Source organism: Clinocottus analis, unplaced genomic scaffold (assembly GCF_023055335.1).
Source record: "Clinocottus analis isolate CAN_PGR_092001 unplaced genomic scaffold, fCliAna1.0.p SCAF_4, whole genome shotgun sequence".
In the NCBI taxonomy this organism is placed as follows: domain Eukaryota; kingdom Metazoa; phylum Chordata; class Actinopteri; order Perciformes; family Cottidae; genus Clinocottus; species Clinocottus analis.
In genome coordinates, this window is record NW_027176153.1 from 15,584,602 (window position 1) to 15,609,966 (window position 25,365).

The 25,365-nt window shown below is 41.2% G+C and overlaps 1 protein-coding gene across 1 annotated transcript; it reads right to left on the reverse strand.

The window, feature by feature from the left end:
• Window positions 1–491: 491 nt before the first annotated feature.
• Window positions 492–20,583, reverse strand: LOC137800879 (uncharacterized). Its single transcript, XM_068598247.1, has 47 exons — window positions 20,499–20,583; window positions 19,999–20,237; window positions 19,676–19,824; window positions 19,452–19,580; window positions 19,168–19,341; window positions 18,876–19,049; window positions 18,609–18,782; window positions 18,337–18,492; window positions 18,017–18,233; window positions 17,782–17,921; window positions 17,540–17,690; window positions 17,324–17,427; window positions 17,167–17,222; window positions 15,883–15,995; window positions 15,467–15,540; window positions 14,095–14,288; window positions 13,684–13,960; window positions 13,484–13,561; window positions 12,054–13,154; window positions 11,752–11,934; window positions 10,581–10,745; window positions 10,233–10,488; window positions 9,965–10,142; window positions 9,756–9,868; window positions 9,629–9,647; window positions 9,391–9,507; window positions 8,965–9,041; window positions 8,606–8,766; window positions 8,284–8,519; window positions 8,067–8,166; window positions 7,620–7,708; window positions 7,259–7,515; window positions 6,229–6,343; window positions 5,940–6,137; window positions 5,496–5,638; window positions 4,653–4,792; window positions 4,389–4,486; window positions 4,199–4,285; window positions 4,023–4,103; window positions 3,868–3,927; window positions 3,634–3,739; window positions 3,352–3,462; window positions 1,701–2,012; window positions 1,358–1,484; window positions 1,059–1,175; window positions 910–958; window positions 492–786 (listed from the first exon to the last, which is right to left on the reverse strand). The coding sequence occupies exons 1-47, from the start codon at window positions 20,520–20,522 to the stop codon at window positions 616–618; spliced, it is 7,590 nt and encodes a 2,529-aa protein (XP_068454348.1). The 5' UTR covers window positions 20,523–20,583; the 3' UTR covers window positions 492–615.
• Between the last annotated feature and the right edge of the window lie 4,782 nt (window positions 20,584–25,365).

Sequence of the window (25,365 nt, forward strand, 5' to 3'; positions counted from 1 at the left end):
TAAAGGAAGAAGAGGCCACGAATAGAATATCGAGCTGCTCTCAGAATAGACTGAAGCCTACGGTTGTAATCGAGAAGAAACTGATAAGGACAAACACTGATTCAACAAAAGATAGCCCGACGACATAATCTGACAACTGCTGCTTTTTCAACCTGTGAACGCTGTTGAAAACACTCAAGCAAAATGTATTTTTCTGAACTAGACTATGTTAATTCTTTCAAGCATCATTTCATTTTTATATCTTCTCATTTTCACAAACGACACATGTCATGGATACACGGTATTTCAGAGACTCACAAAAGACAAAACAATAGGTCAAACAAATGGATTTCTAGTCCCTAATATGGGTCAAGCACCAAAAAATGCTGGATCCTATGCAGTACATTTCCCATAATGCAAACCAATGCATGTTTTTCTGAGCTCCTCTCTGCCTAATAAATCCCTGTCGAACTCTATACTGTCTGAATAGTACTGACCATGACTAGTAAACAGACATTTTAAAATGTTTTATTTCAAACACAGTGGGGGGAAAAAAAGAAATAAATGAATCAGTCCTGTTAAAAGAAATGAACTAGATTCCCACTAATGGATTCACTGGTGGATTCACTGGTGGATTCACTGGTGGACTGCCAGTGTGGAGTACTCCACCATCCCTTCATGCTCTGCGCTCCTGGTGGAGTCAGGGGACCCCGCTTGTGTTTTGTGCGTCCTCAGGTTTGCATACACCTCGGTTGGTCTCAGGTGAGCTCTGAAGTCCACTGTTGTGTAAACTATGCCGCTCACCTCCTGGGGAGACACTTTGTCAAGAGACTGTCTTGTGGAGGAAGTTTGAAGCATAAACATGCAATCTGCTTTTGAAAACTAGTGACAATGAATCACAGAGGCTACATGTTCCTGTTTAGCACTCACCGGGGCCTCTTGTTTCACTGACTCACACAAAGTTTCTGCATATTTGTCGACAAGGGAAAAACAAAATCTCATTGGTTTTATATACCCATTCCGAAAAATAACAATCACAATTTCTTTTCAGACACTTAATTTAGAAAAAGTGCTTACCTGGATGTTTACGTCTTGCCTTGACTCTGCAACAAACAACACCAATAACTGAAGTGATCAACATCATCACTGCAATGGACACAATGACAGCGAGTGGCAAGCCAAAACGCCACGGAACTCTGGAAAAGAAAACAATAACAGACACACACACACACACACACACACACACACACACACACACACACACACACACACACACACACACACACACACACACACACACATATATATATATATTATCTTCAGATAGTACTCTTTGGCCAACTAGCAACAAAACAAAATGAGCAATCTGCAGAGTCACCTGTCACTGTCACTGTGGTCCTGTGCCAGAGCGGGCCAGGAGGAGTCTGGGAGCGTTGTGGAGGAGTTGGGGGCTTTGACAGTTGTTGTCAGAGAAGGCTGAGACTGGCTGTGGTGAACAGAAACCTCTGCGAAATGCAAGAATAAAATAAGCTTCCAGTGTGCATGTCTGACATTGCAATTGTTTCCCTACTTTACCAGGAAAAACACTAAAATATAATTTTGCAATTAAACATTAGTCTCTGTAGCTGTAATAATGCATTTTCCCCATGCTTTACTGCATAAGCGGCTATAGCACAATTCATATGTATAACACCATATTAATGAAGATTAAGACTGCTTACCAGACACCTCGACATAGTAATCGCTGTAGATGTGGTTCTGAGTTCCCAGCACAATACATCTGTAATATCCTCCGTCAGCCAACTGAACATTTGATATTTTAAATTCTATCCAGCCGTCTTTCTCAGTTGTGGTAAGTCTTCCTTTCAGCAAGTCACAAGTGAATCCTGCAGTGTCCAGCAGCTTGTAACATCCTCCCGGATAGAGTTTACAGCAGGACTTGTTGTAACTATTGTAAAATGAAGGGAAGGTGAGCTTCAGCAGAACGTGTTCAAACTCATCGATCTTCTGCTGCCCTTTTAGATGAGGGATATCTGGAAAACAAACATTTATTATTAAAGTGTCATTTACCGGTACTCAAGAACAGAACATTAATGAATGTGGTCAAGAAAACATACGTAATAAAAGAAACAAGACAAAGGAAAACTTCATTTTCAATGTAATGCTCACTGAGGCTCAGCCCTTTTTGACACTTTTCCACTCTTTTTAGAGGGTTCGAGGCCCCTCCTTGCTGAAGAAAAGAGGAAGCTGTCAGTGGAGCAGCTGGAGGGCCCCGACAGAAGAGTCTGTGCTGACTCTTTTGGGAATTGTAGAGGCACACTTCTGCTTCTTAGTCGGTGACACTTCAACATGCGGACTATGGGGAGAACCGGTTACCTTGTGGTCGCCTGTTTGATGTGCGGTCACACGGTCAGAGGATGTTGACTTGACTCTTAATTTTAAAGGTTGCAGTTTGTGGTGTGCTTGTGTTGCATTACACTACATTGTTTGTCATTTCCCTGTACTATATTGCAAAATGTCGACATGTGCTGGAATTGCTATTAGCACATTATAAGGCAATATACCACAAATTTGAGCCTCACAATGACTATAGAGTTGCATCAACTTATTTCTAAATATGTAAACAACTCTTTTGTAATGGCTTTACTTTTATGATGTCCAATGTATTGTGACTATATACATTCTAAAGTATGTCAAGGTTTCTTTATGAACAAAATCAATCTTTTTATCTGGACATTTATGGACACAATACAGCGTGGACACAAGTATACGCAAAGTGATTTATTTGGTGTCAGCTTTCAGCTTATTAAACAATTCATATTCACCAAATCAAAAACATCTTCCATCGCGAATCAGACGACAAATGCAAAAGGTATGTACATATCAATATTTAGTAGACATAATGTTGTGGCTTTTTAACAAGTAACAATAATATTACAGAGCAAAGATAATCACTCCATTTTTCTTTCACCCCATTCAAAAACTAAAATGTTCCTTTGGATGCTCAGTACATTTTCTAAAGCATGATATAAGCTGTTTCATTTTCTTTGATAGCATTGTCTTGCAAATGGAGGCAGTTGAGGCATGTAAACAAGAATAATCTTTTATAATTACAGACCAACCTTGCTAAATTAACTCTTAAATGCACAGCCCCTATGATTAAGTTAGAAGCAATGGGTGCAATCATTTTAATTTACAAAACATTGTTGAGCTTGTTGAACAGTGCAACTGCCGCCGAGCAAGTGACAGTGTGGAGGAGATGATGATTTAGTTCACAGCCAGCTGAATGCATAAATAAGTTGAGGTCACTGTACTTGTTCGTTCATAGTGGTTTCTAGTAATTTGTATGCCAGTAGATTTAAGAAGCAGTCTATTCCTCTGTGAAGGTGATGACATCATAGTGGATGCCTTGCTGCTGCAGCTGCTCCAGCTGTTCGGGTGTAGCTTCAGTGTAGACCGTCTGGGTCTGAGACATGGCCGAGTCTAATACGACGACAAGAACAAAGATGGTTAGCGATGTTGTAATTATAGGTATAGGTGTTCATCGTAATGGGCATTGTATTTAATAGATTTGGTAAATAAACAATCCAACAGTGTCGTGGAGGAGTGAATATAAAACAAGAGAAGTGCAATCTGTTCCCTAAAAGAGCTGACCTGTGACAGCAGAGTGGGAAGTAGCTTCCAGATCTTCAGGATTCACCAACTGTTGCTCCGAGCTCACAGGAAGATACTGTATCTGACCGTCATGGCTTAGAGCAATCTGAACAAGCAAAGAACACAGAGCTTGTCAAAACAAAAAAACTCTTACTGTAGGGCATTTTAGGTTCTCTACTTCACTTTGTCAAATTCAATCTCTCGCTGTAGAGTGAATCGAAATCTCAGCCTCACCTGTTGCTCCTGCAGAAAGCTCCCGTCATGCTCATACTGGATGATCTGTCCATCTGGCATCTGGAGGAACAGAAGAGCAGTTAGAACATTACATTATTCCCTGAAAACACCGCTTGTATCATTTATGGCAACTTATTATGAGGTAATACACTGACCTGTATGTGGTTGCCATCAGCTACTACTACATACTCCTGAGGCAGCAAGTGTTGCACGCCATCCGAGATGATATACTGAACCTGAAACAGGACAAATGAGTCAAGATGAAAGCTTAAATATACAATAAAGGCTATGATATAAATATATACAGTAGATTCTACAAAATGGCTCTTACCTCAGTCACCTGGTTATCGCCTGTCATCAGGTGCTGAACTGTCTGTCCATCTATGGTGGTTATCTGCTGGATGTATGTGCCCTCCTCCTGATTAATGTACACATTTATGCATTTAGTTACAATTGCTTCCATTCTGTGAGCAAAAAGAACAAATCTACAAGTGTGTCCAGCATCATGTGAACGTCGGTACCTGGTCTGATAGTGACTGTTCTTGAGCTACAATGATGTGCTCCTGTCCGAGGGCCTGCAACCGCTCTGGAGTGATCACTGTCTGATGAGCCTGTAGCGCTGTTACACACACACGCACACACACGCACACACAGATTTTTGTGATTTAATTTGCCAATAAATGCAGCCTCTGCTTATAACCTATAAACCATTTTGAACCTTAATACTTTGCATCATTCATTGTCATATTATTTGTGTTAATTGTCATATTATTTGTGTTCCTTACATTGTAGTGTGGCCAGGGCCTCCTCGTCACTATTCACGATGATGGTTTGCTGAGATGTGGGGGGACGGCTTTTGCGAGCAGGATGATCGTGATTGTGGAGACGCTCCATATGGAACTTTAGATGGCCATTACGGTTAAACCTGAGATATCGGGCAAAAATACACATTGGCATCGATTGCTGTCCATGAACACTTTGCGGTCTAATGTATACAACTTGTTTTGCATAATGCTGCGTTCAAACCAAATGCGGCTCAATCTTTCGCCGTTTAGCATGTCAGTTTCTTACTCAACAATAAAAATGGGGGCGTGGCTTATCTCTGTGGTTTATTGCCGCGAAAAGAGCAATCATTTACACTATCGACTATGGAAGAAATAACCACTTGTTCTGCTTTATATTTGTTGTGAAGTCCCAAAAACATTGGAATATCAAACGCCCTCGTGTTTGGGTTCATAACACCACCTGTAGCTGCACACAGCTCGGTGAATTTTCCAGACTTCTCCAAGAACTGCGTCTGGCTTATCTCCGTAAAACAGTTACCGTTTCCGCCATCCACCCTGGAAATAACCACTAGTTCTGCTTTATACTTGTTGTGTAATTTCCTCAAACGTCGGAAGATCTAACTCCATCGTGCCTGGTTTCATAATATTATCCGTAGTCCCACAACAGCGTCTGAATGAAGCCGCTATCAGCGATACTTCAGGAGGACTGGCAGCAGTTTGATGACGGGCGGAGCTTTACAACACTGATTGGCTGACGCAACTCAGCATCACAGGATTTTTTCGCCACAGCTGGGCAATTTTAACTTGGCGTTTTGTGACAGTTCCAATTAGTTTCAAACCTACCTTTGTCCACAAAGTTTGCAATAGAACGGTTTCTCATTGGTGTGCGTCATCATGTGTCGCCGCAGGTCTTTCTTGTTCTTAGAGGCAAAGCTACAGCTTGGACACTTGTGAGGGCGTAAGTAAGAATGTAGCTCCATGTGAGCCTAAAAAAATAGGATACAAATCACGTTAAAAAAAGTGGTTCAAAAAACAGGAATGCTTTTAAAATGACATCCAAATAAATGACCTAAAAAAGGGGTGGAAATGCCCCTCTGGTGTCTTTCAATCTGTTAAAACTATATTTGATGAGCTATTAAATATTCATGTGAGTGTCAATGATGCCCCCTTTGAAATACGTGTGGTCAATTTATGGCTATGAATTTAAGTGGTGATTATTGTCCGCCTTTGCTGGAAAAACAATTGTGTTCTTGATAAGATGTGTAAAGACAACTTAAAGAAACTCACTTTGACCTCCTGCCAGGATGTGGAGGTGAAATCGCAATCAGGACACTTGAAGGTGTTGGGGTCCAAGTGGGCCCTCTTGTGGTTCTCCATGTCAGAGCGTCCGTGGAAAGTCTCCATGCAAATTCGGCAGGAAAACCTCTTGGTGCACAGACCGGGAGAGCACTCAGCAGAGGGAGAGGCCGGAGCTTCGCTGCTCAGCTGAGAGAAAACAAAGGACACAGTCAGAGAGGAAGGGTACACGATGTGGACAGATCTTTACATGCCAAAATGACTAAACTCTCGCAGTTACCTCTACTTGTTGCAGAACACCATCAGGCAGTGCCGCCGCTAAGTAGTACTTTTCACCTTTCAGGCTTTCTGACCCAGAGACGTCGACAGCGTGAGAAGGACTGCTATCATTGTTGCTACTGCAAATAAAATAGTTTTATGACATTATAGATTGAGAAGAGATCATGAAAGTCATCAATCATCCTCTCATTATAATTTTAGTAGTCATATTACTCTGTTTTCCAGTGCAACATCGGTTCCACCAAATCAGAGAAACTCACACTGTGTGTTATGTAGTCTCACAGACATATTTCGACGCTGCTGTGTCAATGCTAACAAAAAAAGTCTGTCTATTGTTCAACCATGTTGGAGGAAATGTGGGGCAGTAGATGTAAACCACTGCCATGTATTTTGGCTTTATCCGGAAATTGTACAGTTCTGGGGAATTGTGTATTGTCAAAATTCTGGGCTATGACACACCCAGGTCCCATATGTTTCACTACTTTGGAAGTATGACAACAGATACTTTAAGGGAAGACAGATATCGGATGAAAATTCTGCTAGCAGCCTGTAAAAAAGCTACAAAGAGATGGCACACGATAGAACCACCATCACAATATTGATGGTTGAAAATTGTGACTGAAATATATTGGATGGAACTGTAAACCCACAGAATAAGAGCTCAAGAGGAGCAATGTCGTGTCAAGTGGGAGAAATAGACGATGTTTACACGTCAACAATAGAACAAGATGAGAAACACTTGAATGTTTCTCAGGATTTGACAGAGCAAACAAGACCCTTTTTGTTGTTGTCATTATTGTTTGTTTTTCATTTCTGTATATAAGTAAGTATATGTAAGTGATAATTTTGCTAAAGAGGGGAAAAGGTTCTGGCTTGTTTGTATTTCTTCAAAACAATCATCATGGTCTAAGAAAAGGATGCAGCGATGGTGTCCTTCTAAATCTGTAACAGGCAAGTAGTTGAAGGGGAGGAGACTGCTGCGTGAAATAGGCGGCCAGTGTCAGGCTCATACACACATTGTTATAAGTTACCTGTATCCAGGGCTGTGGATCTCTTCTGCTGCCTGTTCCACCACACTGAAGTCCCCTCCGTCCTCGTAAGCTTCGATGGCAATCTGAGTCAGCTCTCCTGTTTCAGAGGTGGCTGCCTCGAAAGCTTCTTGGAGCACCGTCTCACCGTTCTCAGACACGTGGAAGGTCACAACCTTTTGCGCCTGGCCCGGTGCCGAGGTCACCGTACTCCACGTGCCCTTTTCCAAAGCTTTTCCTTCTGAATTCAGCACCGCCACCTGAGGAGCATGTTCAGTCACTTTTAACATAATGCACATTATTTACAAAATGCAAACATACTATCCACATAAATGTAAAATTATGAATTTTGATGAGCACCAACCTGTAAGGCGTTTCCAACCAATTCCCGGGCATTGCTCATATTCAGGAGCAGGTCAAGGGCATTCTGGGCAGACTGGTCACTGGCATCAACTGAGGAGCACATGGTGAAAGTCAGCATTTATCTTAAACATTCAAACATATTTAAACAAAGACTACCAAATCTGTAAACCAAGAATAAACTACTGTAAAAAAAACAACCATCATCATAGCTAAATGTGAACATATTTAAAAACAAGTTACAGTTAATTAGCTTCAGGGCTCTGAGATTGTTGTCCAAATTGAACCTCTACAGGCTGTGGTTAATCGACTGCAGGTACATTTTTCCTGTGGGATAATGGATGTACTAATATACAACCAAGCACTTCTTCACTTTCCTAGCCTCAATGAGAGATAGGCGGTAACATACCAGAAATACTGATTAAGTCTCTAGAATAGAAAAAGGACGGACCTTGTTCATAGATGATGGTGGTGTTTCCCAATGCATCCTGGGACACGGAGGCATTTTCCATACCCTGCATGGCTTGTAGTGTTGCAGAATCCACTGCAACCTAATGAAGGCAGGTGAAAAAAACTGTTATCCCAAAATACCGCAAAACATAATACATCCTTAAACAAAATTAAAATTGGGCCAGAGACAAATACCAGAAAACCTCAAACAGACTCACAATCGTGTTCTGCAAATCCTGTGTGTCATCATGTTGTTGTTGTTGTTGTTGTTGTTTGAGCTCCTCTATCTGCTGCAGTGTGAAGAAGGGCCTGCGGCGCTTCCTAACAGGCTCCTCAGGGTGTGTCACAGACCACTCGTCAAACGTCTCAGGGTGGCGACACTGCACATGTAGACGCAAGTTCTTCCTGTGTTTGGTGGTGAAGTGGCACATATCACAGGAGAAAGGCTTCTCTCCTGTAGAAAAGGGTGTTCATTGTAAAGGTGTTGTACAGTATAGCGTTCATGAGGTGAACATACTCAAGTCTTTCGGCTCCACAGACCTGTGTGTTTGATGGCCAGATGGGAGACCAGGAACTCTTCTTTAGAAGTGGAGTATTTACAGTAGTCACACTTGAACGGTCGATCATTGGTGTGGGACAGCTGATGGTTGAGCAGCAGCTTCTTGTTGTCACAAGTGTATTCGCAAAATTCACACTTGAACCTTGCACACACACACACATCCAAGAGTTAATTATTGCAATATTATCATGATTACTCACATCAATAACAAATGACTAATGATGATTCATTAAAGGCAGGTTGTAGTCTACATTGCTGATCAGACATGTCTGTTACATCCATGTTTTTAAAATACACTGATGAATGACAAAATAGAAGAGATACAATAAAAAATACTGACTTGCTATCTCCGAAACTCTGGATGTGAGTCAGCAGGTGCATTTTGAATGTGTAGCGCTTCTTGAAGGATTTGCCACACTACAAAGAAAAAATAACACAATAAGTTGAAAAATTCAAAAATTGAGATATTTGTGAATATAAAATAGAATTATTATGTAAAGAAAGAACAGGTGGAGTCAGATGATTAACCTATTCAAGGATGTTTACTAAGAGAGGCGTGTCCTAATTGTGATGCAATACAAATATTAGTTTTTGATGATTATCTGTGTAGTATTGTGAATTGCAATTATTTTTGCCGGGATCGTTGTGAAAGGACATTTTCATAGCGTCCTATGCCTAAATATTCTGTTCTGTAATCTTTTTTCTCTCTCTAAATATTAGTTTCCATTAAATGTTCTTAAAAATGTCACAATCTCTATCATCTGACCTTATCACACATATGTGGTTTCTCTGAGCTGTGGGTCTTCATGTGCTGAGTCAGTCTCTTTTGCATGGGGTAAATCCTGTGACACACAGGGCAGAGGAACTCTGACACCTTTGGTACCTGCAGAAATGAGCATAAAAGCCATCAAATTTACTTGAAAGTAATTCTGCTACACGAGACCATGAGCATGCTAACTAGGATTTAAACATCATTCAAATATTGGAGTCCTGAAATGTCTTACCAACTCCGGCTTTCTTTTCCTGTATGGATGAAAATGAACAGTATAAAAATTTAAAAAAAATCCTAACTGTGTTCTGTATGACGAATCACATATGATGTATGTGCTCTATGTTGACTGAGTTACTTACTTGTCTTTGTTGTGGATTGCTGCGTGCCGATTGACATCTTTCTTGTAGACACTTGTGTAATCACACTCCTCACACTTAAATGGCTTGGTGCCCTCATGATTGAACATGTGTTCCTGCAAAACGGCCCACAAGACTTTTAGGGCACCATACAAACAGGCTTGTAAACTGAGGTTAAGCCTATTGCTATGACCTGCTTTATTGCAACTGACCTTGAGTGAAGACCAACGCTTGCAGCGATAGTTGCACTGCAGGCACTTGAAGAGCTCTGGGTCATTGCCTTCATGAGAGTCCACGTGGAAGTGCAAATCTTCTTGGGTGAGGAAGCGTGAGCCACATATCCAGCAGTTGTGAGGTCTCAGTAGCGGTTTCAGGGATTTATAGTACCGACTGTAAGAAAAGGAAGAGAACAAATTAATAAGCTTGTGGGTTTATGCAATACTGTTATAACACAAGTTTATTTCATAATTTGATACTCACTTTCGATTTATATATTTCTTATACTTCTTGCGAAGAAAACGCTTTGAGGGTCGGCCGCGTTTCCTCTCAAAAAACTCATCTGGCTGTGTGTTGGATGAAGGGTCTTTGTTCTCAGAGTCTGATTGGCTTATTGCTGCCTCAGCTATGTCTCCATCTTTCCCTATCGCAGGCCCAGTGTTTAGCCCGGAAGAACTGGCCTCCTCAGGTACACCAACATCCGCACCCACCCTGGGCTTTTTAGCAATACTCTCTGCTTCTGTAACAAAGCAAGGAAAAAGAAGAATGTGTAAGCATTCCTGAACGGTGACAGGCTGTTTTTGCCTTACTTTGTCAGAACTGAAAGCCAACCTTTGCCGTTGTAGCCTTCGTCTAGAAGACTGTACTTCCTTGGACGGCCAACCTTACGTCGAGGACGCCCTTGAGAAGAGGAAGAGATAGGAGGAGCAGGTTTCTTTATGATGGAAGGTGATCTTCTTTTGCAGTCATCATTTCCAGGGTTGTAGTCACAGTCCTCTGGGAATAAATAAAGGAGAAAAAGGGAATATGATTATTTTCCCAACTGATTTGCTAAGTGCAAAAAAAAAAGGAAAGTCTAATTGCCAAGTTTTTTTATGGATTGGTGTTCATATCTTTTTTGTTTTAACTGTTATATCAAAATGTTTAGCTGTTTTCACTCATGGGGACTTGTAGCATTACCAGTTCTTAGGAAGTGTCACAGGGGTATAATGGGCCGTGTATTTTGCGGCCAAGGGATTTTCGTTTTGAAATGAGAAAACCAAAAATGGGAAAATGACCCATTTTCCGTTTTTTGTTTTGATAATCGAAAACAGAAAACGATAAAAACGACCCGTTATCTGATGTGTGAGCAACTTCCGGGTCACAACACAAAAACCTACGAGAAATATAGAAAGAAGATTTCCACGCAGTATTTTCATTCTCGATGTCCATTTTCAAGCACATCAAAGAAAATCAGATAACGGGTCGTTTTTAGTTTTCCGTTTTCTATTATCAAAACAAAAACAGATAATGGGTAATTTTCCGTTTTTTTGTTTTCCTATTTCTAAACGGAAATCAGGAAACGAGCTGTTTCCTGATTTTGGTTCTCATTTCAAAACGAAAATCCGTTGGCCGCAAAATATACGGACCTACAATCCAATAACTCTAAACAAATGCAAGCCAGTTTTACTTCCACATGCACACATACGCTCACACATGCCTACACAGACTCAATATAATTACATAATTTTTCTCTCTTTTCTTCTTTTTTCTTTTGTTGCCCATCTTATGCATTTTTTCTTTTTTCTTTGTAATTTTGTAAAATGTTATAATATTATATAGGTGGAGGCTTCAAATAAGCCCAGTTGGCTTTTTGCCTCTTCCTGCACTGTGATATTCATTTATCTCCATTTTGTTTTATTGTTTGAATTGTGCAAATAAATTTAAAAATACATTTTAAAAAAGTCAGAAAATAATCTATATTTGTCTGCATGGGGGTTGAATTCCAATCTTCCTCTCTGACCTTCAGGATCATCAATAGCACCAGCATCCACAATATCATCATCCTCTTCCTCTGCTTTTTGGGGTTGAGCAGCCTTCGCCTTTGCTGCGTTCTTCTCTTTAGCTTCTTCCCTCTCTGCCTGACGACGGGTAAATGTTTCATTTTTAGGAGGCCGTCCACGTTTACGCTTCTTTGCCATGTCCCCTGAAACCAGACATTATATCACATATAAAATGTATTGTTAATAGTATTACTTTATTTTTAAAGCCAAAAAAGTCAAAGCTATACATCTTTGTGATGCATAATCATCCGTACTAACTTACCTACAGGTCTGAAGTGTTTGTCTCTCATGTGGTTAATTAGTGTGTCTTTGGAGGCACTCTTGTACGGACACATTTTACACTTGAACTGCTGTACAATCACTACTTCCATCATCTCCTCCAACTCAGCCAGGTTTGGTGGTCTGTGTCCGGAGCATTCTGCCACTGTTGATGTCTCCATCTCTCTGACCAGCCCAGCTTCATCCTGAGGCCCCTGGGAGCCTTGCGGCTGCTCTTGGCTGGGTGAGTATTGTTGGGACAGCTCAGGCTCTGTACTGGCGGTGTATGTCCCACTGCTGCTGATGAAATGTCCAGGCTGACTCTCGCTGCACTCCAATGCCTCAGGGAGCCCACCTGAACCTACCGTGTCTGCCAGAGGGTGGTCTGATGAGGAGCTGTCATCGGCATAGAGAGAGTCCTCTGGACCATTGCTGCTTTCCAAGTAACAGGAGTGCTGCGGCTGCTGTTGGGAGTGCTGTGGCTGGTCTGGGTCCTGGTTCCGCTCGTCATCATCGTCTCTCGCTTGATACTGAGAGCAACCTGGTTGTTCAGAGTCGGCAGCTGCAACACACTCTCCACCATAGTCTGCCCCATACTGCCGACTTGTCTGGGTCCGGTGGTCCTCACTACTGTCAATGTAACTGCGCGAATGATGCGGTTGCTCTCCTTCGTCCACCCTACACTCCAAATACCGAGTGCTGCACTCCACCACATAGTGACCTCGGCTGGTAAGGTTTGAGTCAGCCCCGCTGCATTCCACATATCCGGGCAGATCCTGGTCACTGTTATCTCCGCTGTAGTCAGGGAAACCAGACTGGGAGCGAGTCTGGTCGGGTTCCTCGCCTGAACACTCCACGTAGGATGATGAAGACTCCCCTGTCTGGTCTGGACCATCTGCACTGCAGTCCATATACTGGGAGGGATGGGAGTGCTGGGGCTGGTCAGGCTGACTGCTGCTGTCTTCTGGGTAACCAGAGGGACCCGGCTGATCTGGTTCAGGGTTGTCATGCAGGTCTCCCTGGTCCAGACAGGTGGACGTGGGCCCTTCTATGGCTATACGATGAGAGAGGGCCGACGATGACATTTGGGCTACCATAGGAGCACCTATAGCAGACAAATACATAGAGATGGATTGAACACACTACAAAGTATAATCATACTGTGTCATCAATGTAAGTGGATTATAAATTAACTAAATAAAAACTCACTTGTTAGAGGACTAGAATAAAGTTTGGTCATAACAAGTTGACATGGAATAGTTATGTAATGTATACACTTTATAAATAAATGCTGTCTGAGTAACATCCCACCACAGTATTCAGTATATTGTTTCTATTATATATAAATATGTTCAGAATTTTCTCATGGACTTTTAGAATGGTTTGAAATGAGATGACGGCTTAATGAGTTAGCAGTAACAATAGCAGTTTTACCATCATCTGGTCCTTGTAATATCAGATACTGGGTTGTTTCTGCACCTCCATCTTCTGCACTGGTCACAGCTATGCAACCTAACAGATGAACAGCAGTCAACATCAGATATCTGCTATGTTACGGTAAAATAAACTAACTGACTCAACGTAAAAGCTTCTCATCCTATGATAAAACTGAAATTTGACTGTCAGCTGAATACCATTCATGATGTCAGGGCCGATGGTGGACTCAATGATCTTGTCAATGGCAGACCCGAGGTCTGACGAGGTAGAAGCAGTCGAGTCAGAAACCATCATGGCTCCTTCAGATGCAGCACTTGAGTGGACCAGCACCTGGGCCGACTCAGACACCATCACTGACTGAGTCACTGTGGAGACACTGGACACACTGGTGGACTGGGCCACTGAGGAGGAGTCTGGGAGGTGGACTGATGAAACTCTGACGTCTGTACTGGAGCTGGTTTCTGGGGCGAACACCTTGACAGGGAGAGGCAAGAACAGGATTGAAATACCAAAAAATTTTAATGACAAAAGCCAAATTGCTATATTTGGTTTAGTTCTTTCAACCTATAGCTGTTTTCTCACCATCTTTTTTGAATAAACAAACTCACCATAAGTCCCTCTGAGCTCTGGCCCACATGGCAGTCAGATTCTGGGGCCTGTGCATGAGAGGCAGCTGCATCACTGCTGTCTGCCGACATGGCCTCTGATGACTCCACACCCATGCCGCTTTCAGATGGTTCCTCCATCCCAGAGGGACCGGCATCACTGCTGCTCTCCACCTCATTCTCCTCTGAATCCATAACTATCAACAAAAATTTAACAAAAATGCTATTAATTTGAAGTTTGTTTCAAGTTGAAGCGTGCCGTTGTCATTTCTGGAAGTTCATAGAGTTAAGATGAACCAAACCTTCGTCATCTGTGTTATGAGAGTTGGCAATAATTGTGATTTGTTATGGTCCCTGCTACCTTGTCACTAGATTAACAAAAGTATGGAAAGCAAATAAGAACTTTAAGATTGAAGTGTGCAAGGGCATATATTGGAAAAGGTAACTCAAGTAATTCATTTGTGGTTTCAAAGTCTACTTAATTTTGCAGTTTACATTAAGTGTTTGTTCTTGTGAGGTCTTTATTTAGATTGTGATGCAGTGATGGGGTTTTGTGGAAATGCAAAATCCTTCATATCAAATAGTCTGCACATTTAAACAAAGGTGAAAATGTAATTAAAATGAAAAGAATGTGCTTTGAGTATTTTTAAAACGCTAAACAAATAACATGTATTAGATCGATATATACTTTATTCATCCCCAGGGGGAAAATGCGTTTGTAGCGGAAGCAAAGTTATGAGTAAACATACAAATATTAAGTATGAAAAATAGATAGAGATAGATAGATAATTACTTTATTGATCCCCAAAGGGAAATTCAAGATACTCAATATGTACACAATAGAATAAAATAGCAGAGCCAAACATTAAATTCAAGAAAATTATATAAAGAAAATGCAAAAATGCAAACTATGTAGTAAATATATAAACATCAATATTTTTTATACAGGGGCACGACGTAACATGAGTACATTTACTAAGATAAACTTGAAGACAGCTTTGACTTAATTACATTTCTTATTGCAAGAAAGTTTATACTTTTACTCCGATGCACCGAATGGCAGGATGAATGAGTTTGTGATACTATGAATAACATTTTAATACATTGATTTCAGGAAAGGATGTTGGATGGTCACTTGGTTAGTGATACACGTACCGCACTGTTAGGACAACTTAAACCCCATCTGCTCCGGCTGTTTCTCTGCAGAAGTCTGCATTAATAAACGTTAGCAAACGTTAGTAAGTTATATTAGCTAGCGTTAAGTCGTTGTATTGCAGGACTTCGGTGTGAATAAAGGGCTCTGTTCGGGCGTCAAATGTGCCTGTTCTTGAGCAGTGAAGTTGTCTGGAGACTACGGGGACCAGCGCTAGCTCACGAATGAAGCAGCGCCGTGAGCTTTTGAGCTGGCTAACAGACATTGTTGTCAGCTCGGTTTCTGGTTCAATTTCGCTGGAAAACAACCAAAATGGTCCCGACGGAAGTTTAAATGGTTGAATATGACAGCGTCGAGAACGAAGAACAGTTATAAGCACGTCGGCACGTCGGGTGTAAACACAGTGACCAAACACATCGCGTGTGTTAGCCGTTTTGAACGGGCCCAGCTGCCCTTGATCCTGCCTGCTCCGCGTCGCCATTTTCCAACCAAGTAGCCCCGCTTTACACTCAGGCATCTGAAAGCTCTACTGGGGACCTCGAGGGCCTAAGCTGCGGCAGACCGCCCAAATGCTCTCCCTGAAGAAAATGAAAATGTTTTCCCTCTTCGGTCCAAGGATCTCCGCGCTTTTTTCTTACCGTGTGTCTTCGAGTCGACGGGTTTCCGTTCGTGTAGACGCGCTGGATAGAACAGGAATTACCAACTGGTAATTGTTGCTTCTTTCTAGTCGGGCGCCATGAGACTCTCCTTGCTTCCTGTCCGTGCAACCGGATCTTATTTATTATTTTTGTTGAAAACTCTTGTTGTTCAAGCGAGCATCGGTGTATTTACCTCTTCTTTTTTTTTAAACAATTTATATTTCAACGTTGGTCTTTATATGTTTCACATCTTCGGCGAAATGTATGTTTATAATCACTTAGTGGACTATTGTTTTTAGAGGAAGGCGTATTACGCAATTAGATGCGGAGTAATATGCCTTCACAATAGGGCAGTCGTTTGAGGAGACTAGATAATCCGTACTGCAGAAATGTATTACATTTAATTTAGTATCACTAGGTCTTTGTCGTTTTATCCTTTCTGGCTACGTGGGAAATCATGACGTTTGTGTATCTTCATTACTAGCAACATATTCATTATACATGTTTGTTTTTTGCTGTTGTGGGAACATTGATTCACATGTAAAATAAAAATAATACAGCATTATAGTGTCAGTTAATCAATTGTTTTAGTGAAGGATTGACACAACTATAGTGGGATTTAGTTCTCACAGAATGTTTATTGCATTGAAAGTACGAACTTAGACAAATACAAAACATATCAGTTTCATAAATAATTTCAGTGAAGGAGACATTGAATTGTCTTCCAGTGCAAGTGATTGGCTTTAAAGCCATTTTCAGAAATAGACAAATACATTTATACAAAACAAAAAAAAAAGCTTTAGGACACAAAAATAATATTAGATATTGCTATAAATACCAAAATAATCTAATACTGTTAAGAGTCTGAACCTGTCAGACATAAACATCACAAATCTGGAATCCAGATATTTTTTGAGAATATTTTAGTTGTAGTTATGGGTCTCAAATTTTAGACCACCACAACCAACTAGTTCACAGATTATCAGTCTGAGGGCAAGGAAGTGCCAAAGATTACTTGGCTTTGCTTTCCTTTGGGTCAATGCTGTATGTAATAAAAATAGCCAACATTGATGACGGACAATCTTTGACATCCCAGAAAGCAAACACATTATAACAAGTACCATATCACATTCTCCCTGACACCTGCACAGGAGAGAGAAGTAGGTGCTACCACATTTAAGACGATTTCCAGCTCATCCCTGTTTGTTCATTTCTTTAGTAATGAGTGCCTGAAGTGTCTGAGCACTTGAGAAGATCATATTTCACGTAGCCAACACGATCCACCTGCCTGCGGGAGTTCATACGCCAGTAGAAGCGGTCTCTGCAAAAGTAGATGTGACCTAAAGCAGAAAAATGAAAATGTTAAGACAAAATTATATATTAAAAAATGTTCTGTTATTTGCTCATTTAGTTTGAGCTCAGTATAAATGTTTGAAATTACCTTTGTACTGGAAGACATCATGAGCGTCACTGGGGACTCCACCAAAAACGGCATCTGTGTATCTGGGGTACCCTTTGTCGATTTTCTGGGCCTTCACATCAAGCCTGTGTTGATAATAGCAGATTATGTAATTAGATTAGAAGACTAATAGTCAAAGAAGAGCTGACAGGGTTGAATTTGAGCTAACAAATCTTCTCATCTGGATTTTGGACACACCTCCAGTAGTTCTCCCCACTGAAGAGCAGCACTTTGCCTCTCCCCCTCTGCAGCGCTCCCTCCACCTTCTGAACGCTGTCCGGGAGGCCAAGCTTCTCTATGCTGCGGGGCCCCAGAACACTCTTCCCTGTGTACACCCAGAAACGGGTTCCTAAGGACAGAAAATTATCATTAGAAAAAAAAAATTACACTTTTGTCCTAAGTGTTAGTGGTCCCATATACACTGTATGTAGCTTTATTACCTGAGAAAAAGTACAATTTCCTGGCCAGAAGGTTCTCAAAGGCAGAGTCAATGACAGCTGGCAGAGCGGGCCACGTCTCTGAAATAGAAAATGGTCCCTTGAGCACTCCACTGCTGTCGCTGGACATCTTCCAGTAATGTCTGTTGATAAACACATTTAAACACAACACACAATTAACACATCTGGTTTGTGTAAATGCTACAGTTATTACAAAGAAAATAGACTAGTTGCTTACCCCTCCTTAAAGAAATGTAGTTCTCCATCAATCACAGTGATGGTGTCGAATTTGGTCAATTTGCAGGCATCTTTGGTGGGATCCACAGGTCGAGTGGTGGCAGTTGTGGTGGGATCAGTGGGTCCATCTGTAAAGTCAGTCTCATCCGTGTCTGGGTGGGTGGTTGGGGCGGGTGTGTTGGGCCCAGGGGGGGTGGGATCTGGGCCTGTTTTGCTCCCTGAAAAAATAAAATAGTGTTGGTTGAGCGAAAGGATTGGGGAATGGAAATTTAGGCATTTAAAAACAATTATGTATGATAACACAGTTTTTCATGACCCCACCATAGAGATATTGAATTCCTTCAATGTCATCTTCATGCAGGGAGAAGTCTTCCACGTAGCTGTACATGGGGTACATGAGTGCCTCTCTTATGTTGGAGTGATCCAGACCAAGGGCATGTCCAAACTCATGGGCTGCCACCAGGAACAGACTGTAACCTGGATCACATGCAGAAAGGAATATTAATGAATGGCCAGGGTGAATATGTATGGCATTTATCTTCTCCACCTTCCATATTCTTAATATTATATTGTCTTATATTCATATTACTCACCCTGGTCAGGACAAAAGCCCCATTTCTTGTCATCATCATAGCTGTCAGTGGTACTGCACCACAACTTGCCATCTCCTCGTCCCTCACTAGTGCAGGAGTCATACTCTTTACCCAGGAACACAAAGGGGAAGTGGCAAGGCTCCCCCTCAGCGTTTCCACCAGTTACAGCGGTTTCTGGTCAAACAAAGGCATAATAACACTGGTAAGATAAAATGCCATTGTGGCAGTACTCCACAGCATTCAGGAAATGCGGTTCCTGTCACTCACCACGACTGGGACAGAATCCAAATTTCTTGTCATTGTCAAAGTTGCTTGTGGTGGCACACCAGCGGTAGCCATCACTGCGGCCCTCTGTGGTACAGCTGTCATATTCCTCCCCAAGAAAAACAAAGGGGAAGACACACTCCTTCCCGTCTGCATTTCCTCCAAATGTGTACAGAACTGTCAGGATGAGAAGAAGGGGTGAGCGGGTGAACCGAGTCAGCATGCCACAAATGTAAACACATCTAGCTGACCTCTGACCTCTGATTTCCCTTGCAGAACAAATTGTCAAGCTTACGTTCACTTGGGCAGAAGCCGTATTTCTTGTCATTGCTGTAGTCAGCCGTGGTGGCACACCATGGCAGGTTGTCCGAACGCCCATCAGTGGTGCAGGTGCTGTAGGTTTTGCCCTCGAAAGTGAAGGGGAAGTTGCACAAAGCACCATCAGCATTCCCATAGCGAGTCTTCACAGCTTCAGTGACAGAAAGAAAACACGCATGTAATTTAATGTGAACACTAGAGGGAGACAACCTCATATTATTTGTTGGTGGCGAAGTACTTTCTTCAGGGATATTTTATTACCTGGTCCTGTTCCCAGGGTCCAGTACTCATCATCGTCAAAGTGGGCGTCACCCTGCAAACCCTGACCAGGGGGATAAGCATGGGCCAGAAGACCATCTTTACCATCGAATGGATATGGGTCTCCATGGTCTGAACAGAAAATCAGAGTGCACGTCATTATTTTAGTATGTGACATCAATATGAACAACGTCCATGAATTGACCATGCACAGCACAAACACATACCAGCTTTTCCAAATGAAATCATGATGTCAGCTGTTCCATCAAAGAGGCGGGTAAAAGTCAGAGGGGTCACATCACTCCACACCTTGAAAGCTCTGGCAAATGCGTCATCAATCAGAGAGATCTCCATGTCTGGAGTATAGCTAACAATCCTGTGGAGAAAAGAAGAATCACACTGTTTTCAGACTTATAATTGACAATGTCAGTGAAGAAACTTAGGGACATATCTTTCTCAGAAATACTCTTTGTATTTGGTGCCTTGCATTGCAAAGCACGTGCATTATAATATCATGCAGTCTATTAACAGATGCTTTCTACCTACTCACCTGTAAGTGACATCCTTATTGTCCCATTTGAGGTCTCCGTCAAACGTTTTGTAGTTGGCCACATCGGGAACCCCGCAGCGAGGCCGTTTCATGGCGTCCAGGGTGGACTTGTCCAGCTCTCCAGTCTCCTCCAGCCCCATCTGCCTCTGCATCCTCTGCAAAGCCTTGGAGGTGGATAACATCGACTGGAAGCTGCTGCGTTTCAGCACATTCATGTAGCCAAACTTCTTCAGGTAACCCTGGCAGGAGAACATGAGAAACCACAATAATGAGTCCATATTGTGATAGAGTGAGTTCTTATGGAATAAACTTTGGTCTGGAAAAGTACATACTAGTGTTTTTGTTCTCACTTTTACACCCTAATTCAGAAGAGCATATCTTACTTTTCAATATTATCATAATAGAGGTTTTTGTCTAAGTAATTACTTCCCTCAACAGCTTTATTGCACTGTTTTGGGATTTTGAGTCTATCGAGACAAAATCAACCATCTGCTACTCACTTCTGCCAGCTCCGTATCCGTCATGTTTTTGATGATGTCTCCTGGGAAGGTGACAAAGACGGACTTGAGAGGAGCGCTCCATCCATCCTGGATGCTTATCCCCAAAATTAAACACACCGCTAAAGCACAGCACCTCATGATGAGACCTGTTGTAGATTACTGCAAAATATATACTAAGAGCCTTGCAGTGAAACGAAGCTCAGTTAGACAAAAAAGATGAAAAAGCTTCTCCACTGACAATCAGCAGTGTTTCTCCTTCAGCGTCCTTCTTTGTTTTGACTGGTGGCTCTTGTTGTCCCTGCTTTGTACCCTTGGTTGTGGACCTTGTTTTTATGCAACGTAACGTCTTAGTCACTTAACCTCGCCCCCGCCCACTACTAACCTCAGCCCTCCCACTTACATCTTAAAGACTGCACGTTGAATGTACTAGGGGAATTTCCAGAATTTCCACATTTAGCCTTACCTAACAGCTGGTTAGCTAATTGTTCTTTATTGGAAATGTACGCTGGAGGAGGTGAAGACTGACAGTAATGGATAGTACCAATTATGACAAAGTATTATGAAGTATTATGAAAACCCACACAAAGTATCAACGACATTACAAATGACTTTGAAAGCTCTTAAAATTGCTGTTATCTTAAGAATTTATTTCATTAAAACACTCAGGAAATAACCTAAAGAGAGCATAAACACAAATGATGATGCCAAGTGGACATTGTCTTTGTCATCCTTTTATTTATGTGAAACTATATTCTTGACATGTTAATATATTTTTACTTGAGTACAACACACTGATCATGGGACCGAGCCAGACACTTCTGTTATTTAGACGGTCTCAGCAATGATATAAAAAGTTTCTTCCACCCTATTCATAAATAGAGAATTGTTTCCTCTTTATCTGATACTGAATTAAATATCAAACTAGGTCAAGCCTAAAGTAAACTCTGACAGAAATGCCATGTGTGTCAGTTTTATTTTATGGTAAATGTTTTTTTGCAGTATTACATTATTGTTGTTGGCCAGATTTTGGGGAACTACAAGCTTCATCATCATCATTACACTGATGCTGATGCAAGAAATCCACTGGCTTCTTCCACAAGATGAGCCAATTCCCTAAAAAATGACTTAACCACCTCGTTTGGCAATGAGCATTACACCTCATTTTCTCCAAAGCAGATCTTACATCTCTGTTTCTCGTGCACATTTATGTCACATAACAGTTTGAGCCATGAAATAAAAAAAAACAAGAAAAGAACCAAAAGTTATATATTATATTCTTAAGAACAAGTTTTATGTGCAGTAGTGTGTTTGTGCTGGTACTGTATATGTTGATATTTGAGATGTGAGTATCAAGGTGTTGTGGACAAGGATGTGTCTCAGCCAGCATGTTATGACTCATTTACATTCCCACATAAATAGTCAAAGCTGCAGATGAGGGGCTTTTTTTTCAATGAGCACACTGCTGACATCCTTGCCTCCCATGCAAACATGTTAACATTTTCAAACACAGGAAAACAAACATCTCTTATTAACTGATGAGCCAAGTCAAAATAATCCACGTTAAAGGGGGGAGTCCCAGTCCAAGCCCAGGGTGAAAAATGTTTTTTCAATTCCTAAAAGTGAATAAAAACATAATAGCTGCAATTGAAACTTGCCTTTTATGGTCAATGACTATTTGCATTGATCAATGTTCTCATGAAGACGAGGTGTAATAATTTGGATTTGCGGTTTGATGAGGAAGGCTTCCTTCCTCATATTTGAATCTATGGTTTCCTGATGTGGTTAATGACGACACATTTTGTCACATTCATCATCTTTCCCCCATTAAAACAAACATATTGTTGACATGTCAAACATATTGTCATATCCTCTCCCAATTATTACTTGCTTTATATTTTCAAATGTAATTTCTGTTGTTTGTTGTAATTTTCCCTCAGAAGGCAGAAGCCATAATAATGAAAATATTTTGTTTTGTTCAATCAGTATATTTATAAAGTATAAAACTCTAAAGTTTATAACTTCATAGCAGCTTTCCAGATTTTAACAATGATATTGACCAGTCAAAACACAGTATGGGGGATTAAAAAACAAAAAACTTTTTGCTCCTTGCTGACTCACTTTATATGCACATTATTCACATGGAATTCTATAAAACAAACCAAACTCATTCTTCATGGCAAACACTGTGAAATGAAATAATCGTCTTTGTTTTCGATGGGTATTGACATTTCAAAAAAAAAAAAAATACAACATATAATATAGTTACATAACACATACTGCCAGTATAATTTTAGCCCCAAAAAAATAAATAAAATAGCTCTATGCAGCAACAAGCCCTCTTTAATTTGTTATGGTCATTCAGACACAATCATGAGGTTATTTCTGTTTATATGTGCTCTTCAGTGGATCTCCATGCCTTCTTTGAAAACATCTGCCACTGATTTTACATGGCGTCAAAGGCTTAATGAAAACGCCTCCATGCATTTTAACAAACGCCACATTTCATTTGGTTTTGCCACTTCACTTACAAAAGACGTCTGGCACAGAATTTTAAAAAAATACACATTTCTATGTGGCAAAAACTGCTCTCAGTCACAACACGGTCTGTTGGCACACACCACTACAAACATATGAGGTGGCCAACTGCGTCATCAGAGAGCTGGATAATATAATAGTCGACCAGCAAGACCCTCACAGCCTACGGATCTTTATGATTAGGTTAACCGTGCAACAACAGAGCCACGCAATTACCAAAAGTCGTCATTTGTGACCGCTCTCTATTTTTTCTGGAGCTGCTGAAACACAGTGAGGCAGAACATGATCCTCCTCCTCCTCCTTGCATGTCTCAGACGTCTAAATGTTGACATTTTAAGGTCATCAATAGCTCAGGGTGAACACTCTGATCATATCGTTGTGTTCTCTTCAGAACTCAGCCTGTTTTATGGCCTGATTTTCTGTTTACAGTTCAGCGCTGCACAGAAGGTTTCGCAACTTTGTCCTTAATTGTGACCTGCCCCTGTTTAGTTCATACCCTGCCTTGTTAAAGCAAACTGTTTATTTCTTATGGTATGTTTCTAGCAGGGAGTTATAAATGAAAAATCACTTCCTGTCTGCCACAGTTGATGTGGTCCCTGCTTCCTCGTTCAGCTGCGTTGTGTTTTATGAAGACTGGTTTGTTGACTTTGTGGTGGGACACAGAGACTGTGTTTGATGTGGAGGCAGCGCTACCCCAACGCCACGTCCAGGTACTTTACCCGGCCTTGCTGAGTCTGCTGTGCCTTGCAGTTATTCTGGGAAACTCTTTGTTTTTATACCCTACTAAACTCTCACAGAAGTTTATTTTGGCTTTCCAAGAAGTTTGCCTCTGAGTTTACTTTGTTTTATTTCTGGCCATTCTCTGTTGTTCACTTCACTATCACAAAAACAATGGAACTTTAAAAAAAGCAATAAATGTATTGTCTCCAAATATGTGTTATATAAATTGTCTTTAATTTGCCAAGACACTAAGCATGCTTGTGGGTGAAACTGGCACACAAAGTTTCTCAGAGCGCAACAAACAAAACAAATTGCAGCCCAAACGAAAACTAATTAAAACAAGCAATTGCTAGCATAGAAACCATGTTGTGCCTCCAAGCCCTCAAGTGTCACTCATATAACAGCTTGTCTGTCATGAGTCACAAGGCAGCATGATAAGTAAGACGTAAATAAAGAACAAACTCTAAACAGTTACCATTAAGTAAAGTACAGTCATCTGAATGGGACCGTAGCACAAGAGGTCACAGCGTTGACTCATGTCCTCCTGGAGGCTTACTTCTCCTTCAGCAAACTCTTCGTCAAAATCTAGACTATTAGTCACCTCGGGAATATTTCTTATTTACTGCACACACACCTGTTCAGACAATATCTCGGTGTATTAATATAACAATTGTGAGATCAAAAAGATATTCAGAGTCGTATGAATAACATGTACATGCACCACAGTAATTTCAGAGGCTGAAAGAGCATTAATAGTTATAATAATGATTCCCATACTGATGTGTCAGGCATACAGCCCAGGATGAACAATACTGGGTTAAAATGATACTGGGTTAAGTTTAGGTAGGTCACTCCAAAACTAAATGTAGATAAAAGTTGTTCTCATCTTATGTTCTTCAAACCGTGCCTTAAAACCTAATCTTAGCAGACAACAACTTTTCTTGATCTTGAAGTTCCGCCACACAGCCAGCGATCAAAACGCATGTCAAGGGGATCAAAGCTGTAAAAAGGTTCATGTCGTCCCATCACTGCTTTTTGCTGTTTTCTTCCTATTGCTCTGGCACCGACTGTTTGTTAGCAAATGCTTCCTCTCAGGTACTCTACAGGATTGGGACACTCTGCTGCTGATGAGTGAAACAGGATATGACAGAAAGTCCTGAAGGCATTTGTGCTGATGTTTTGCAATGACTTTGTATGGATACATATGTGGTTATGGGCCTTTGCTGACTAACTTGTGGCTTCATGAGAACAAAACATTTCACATGGTTCACTTATGTGAGAAATTATCATGAAAGAAGTGATTGATGGATAAATACACACACACACACACACACACACGCACACACACACACACACACACACACACACACACACACACACACACACACACACACACACACACGCACACACCTGATACAAGGAGTGTGTGAGATGGCGAATGACACGCAACAGAGATCCGGCATGTTGTTGTTAATGGTCGGCAGCTATATCCCCAGTAAGCCACGAGGCCCCTGCAGGGAGGAGGTATGATACTGTTGTGACACTGTAGTGTAGACAATTTGTAATTATATAATAACACGAGAAGCGGCAGGCGGGTTTGGCGGGGAGCCAT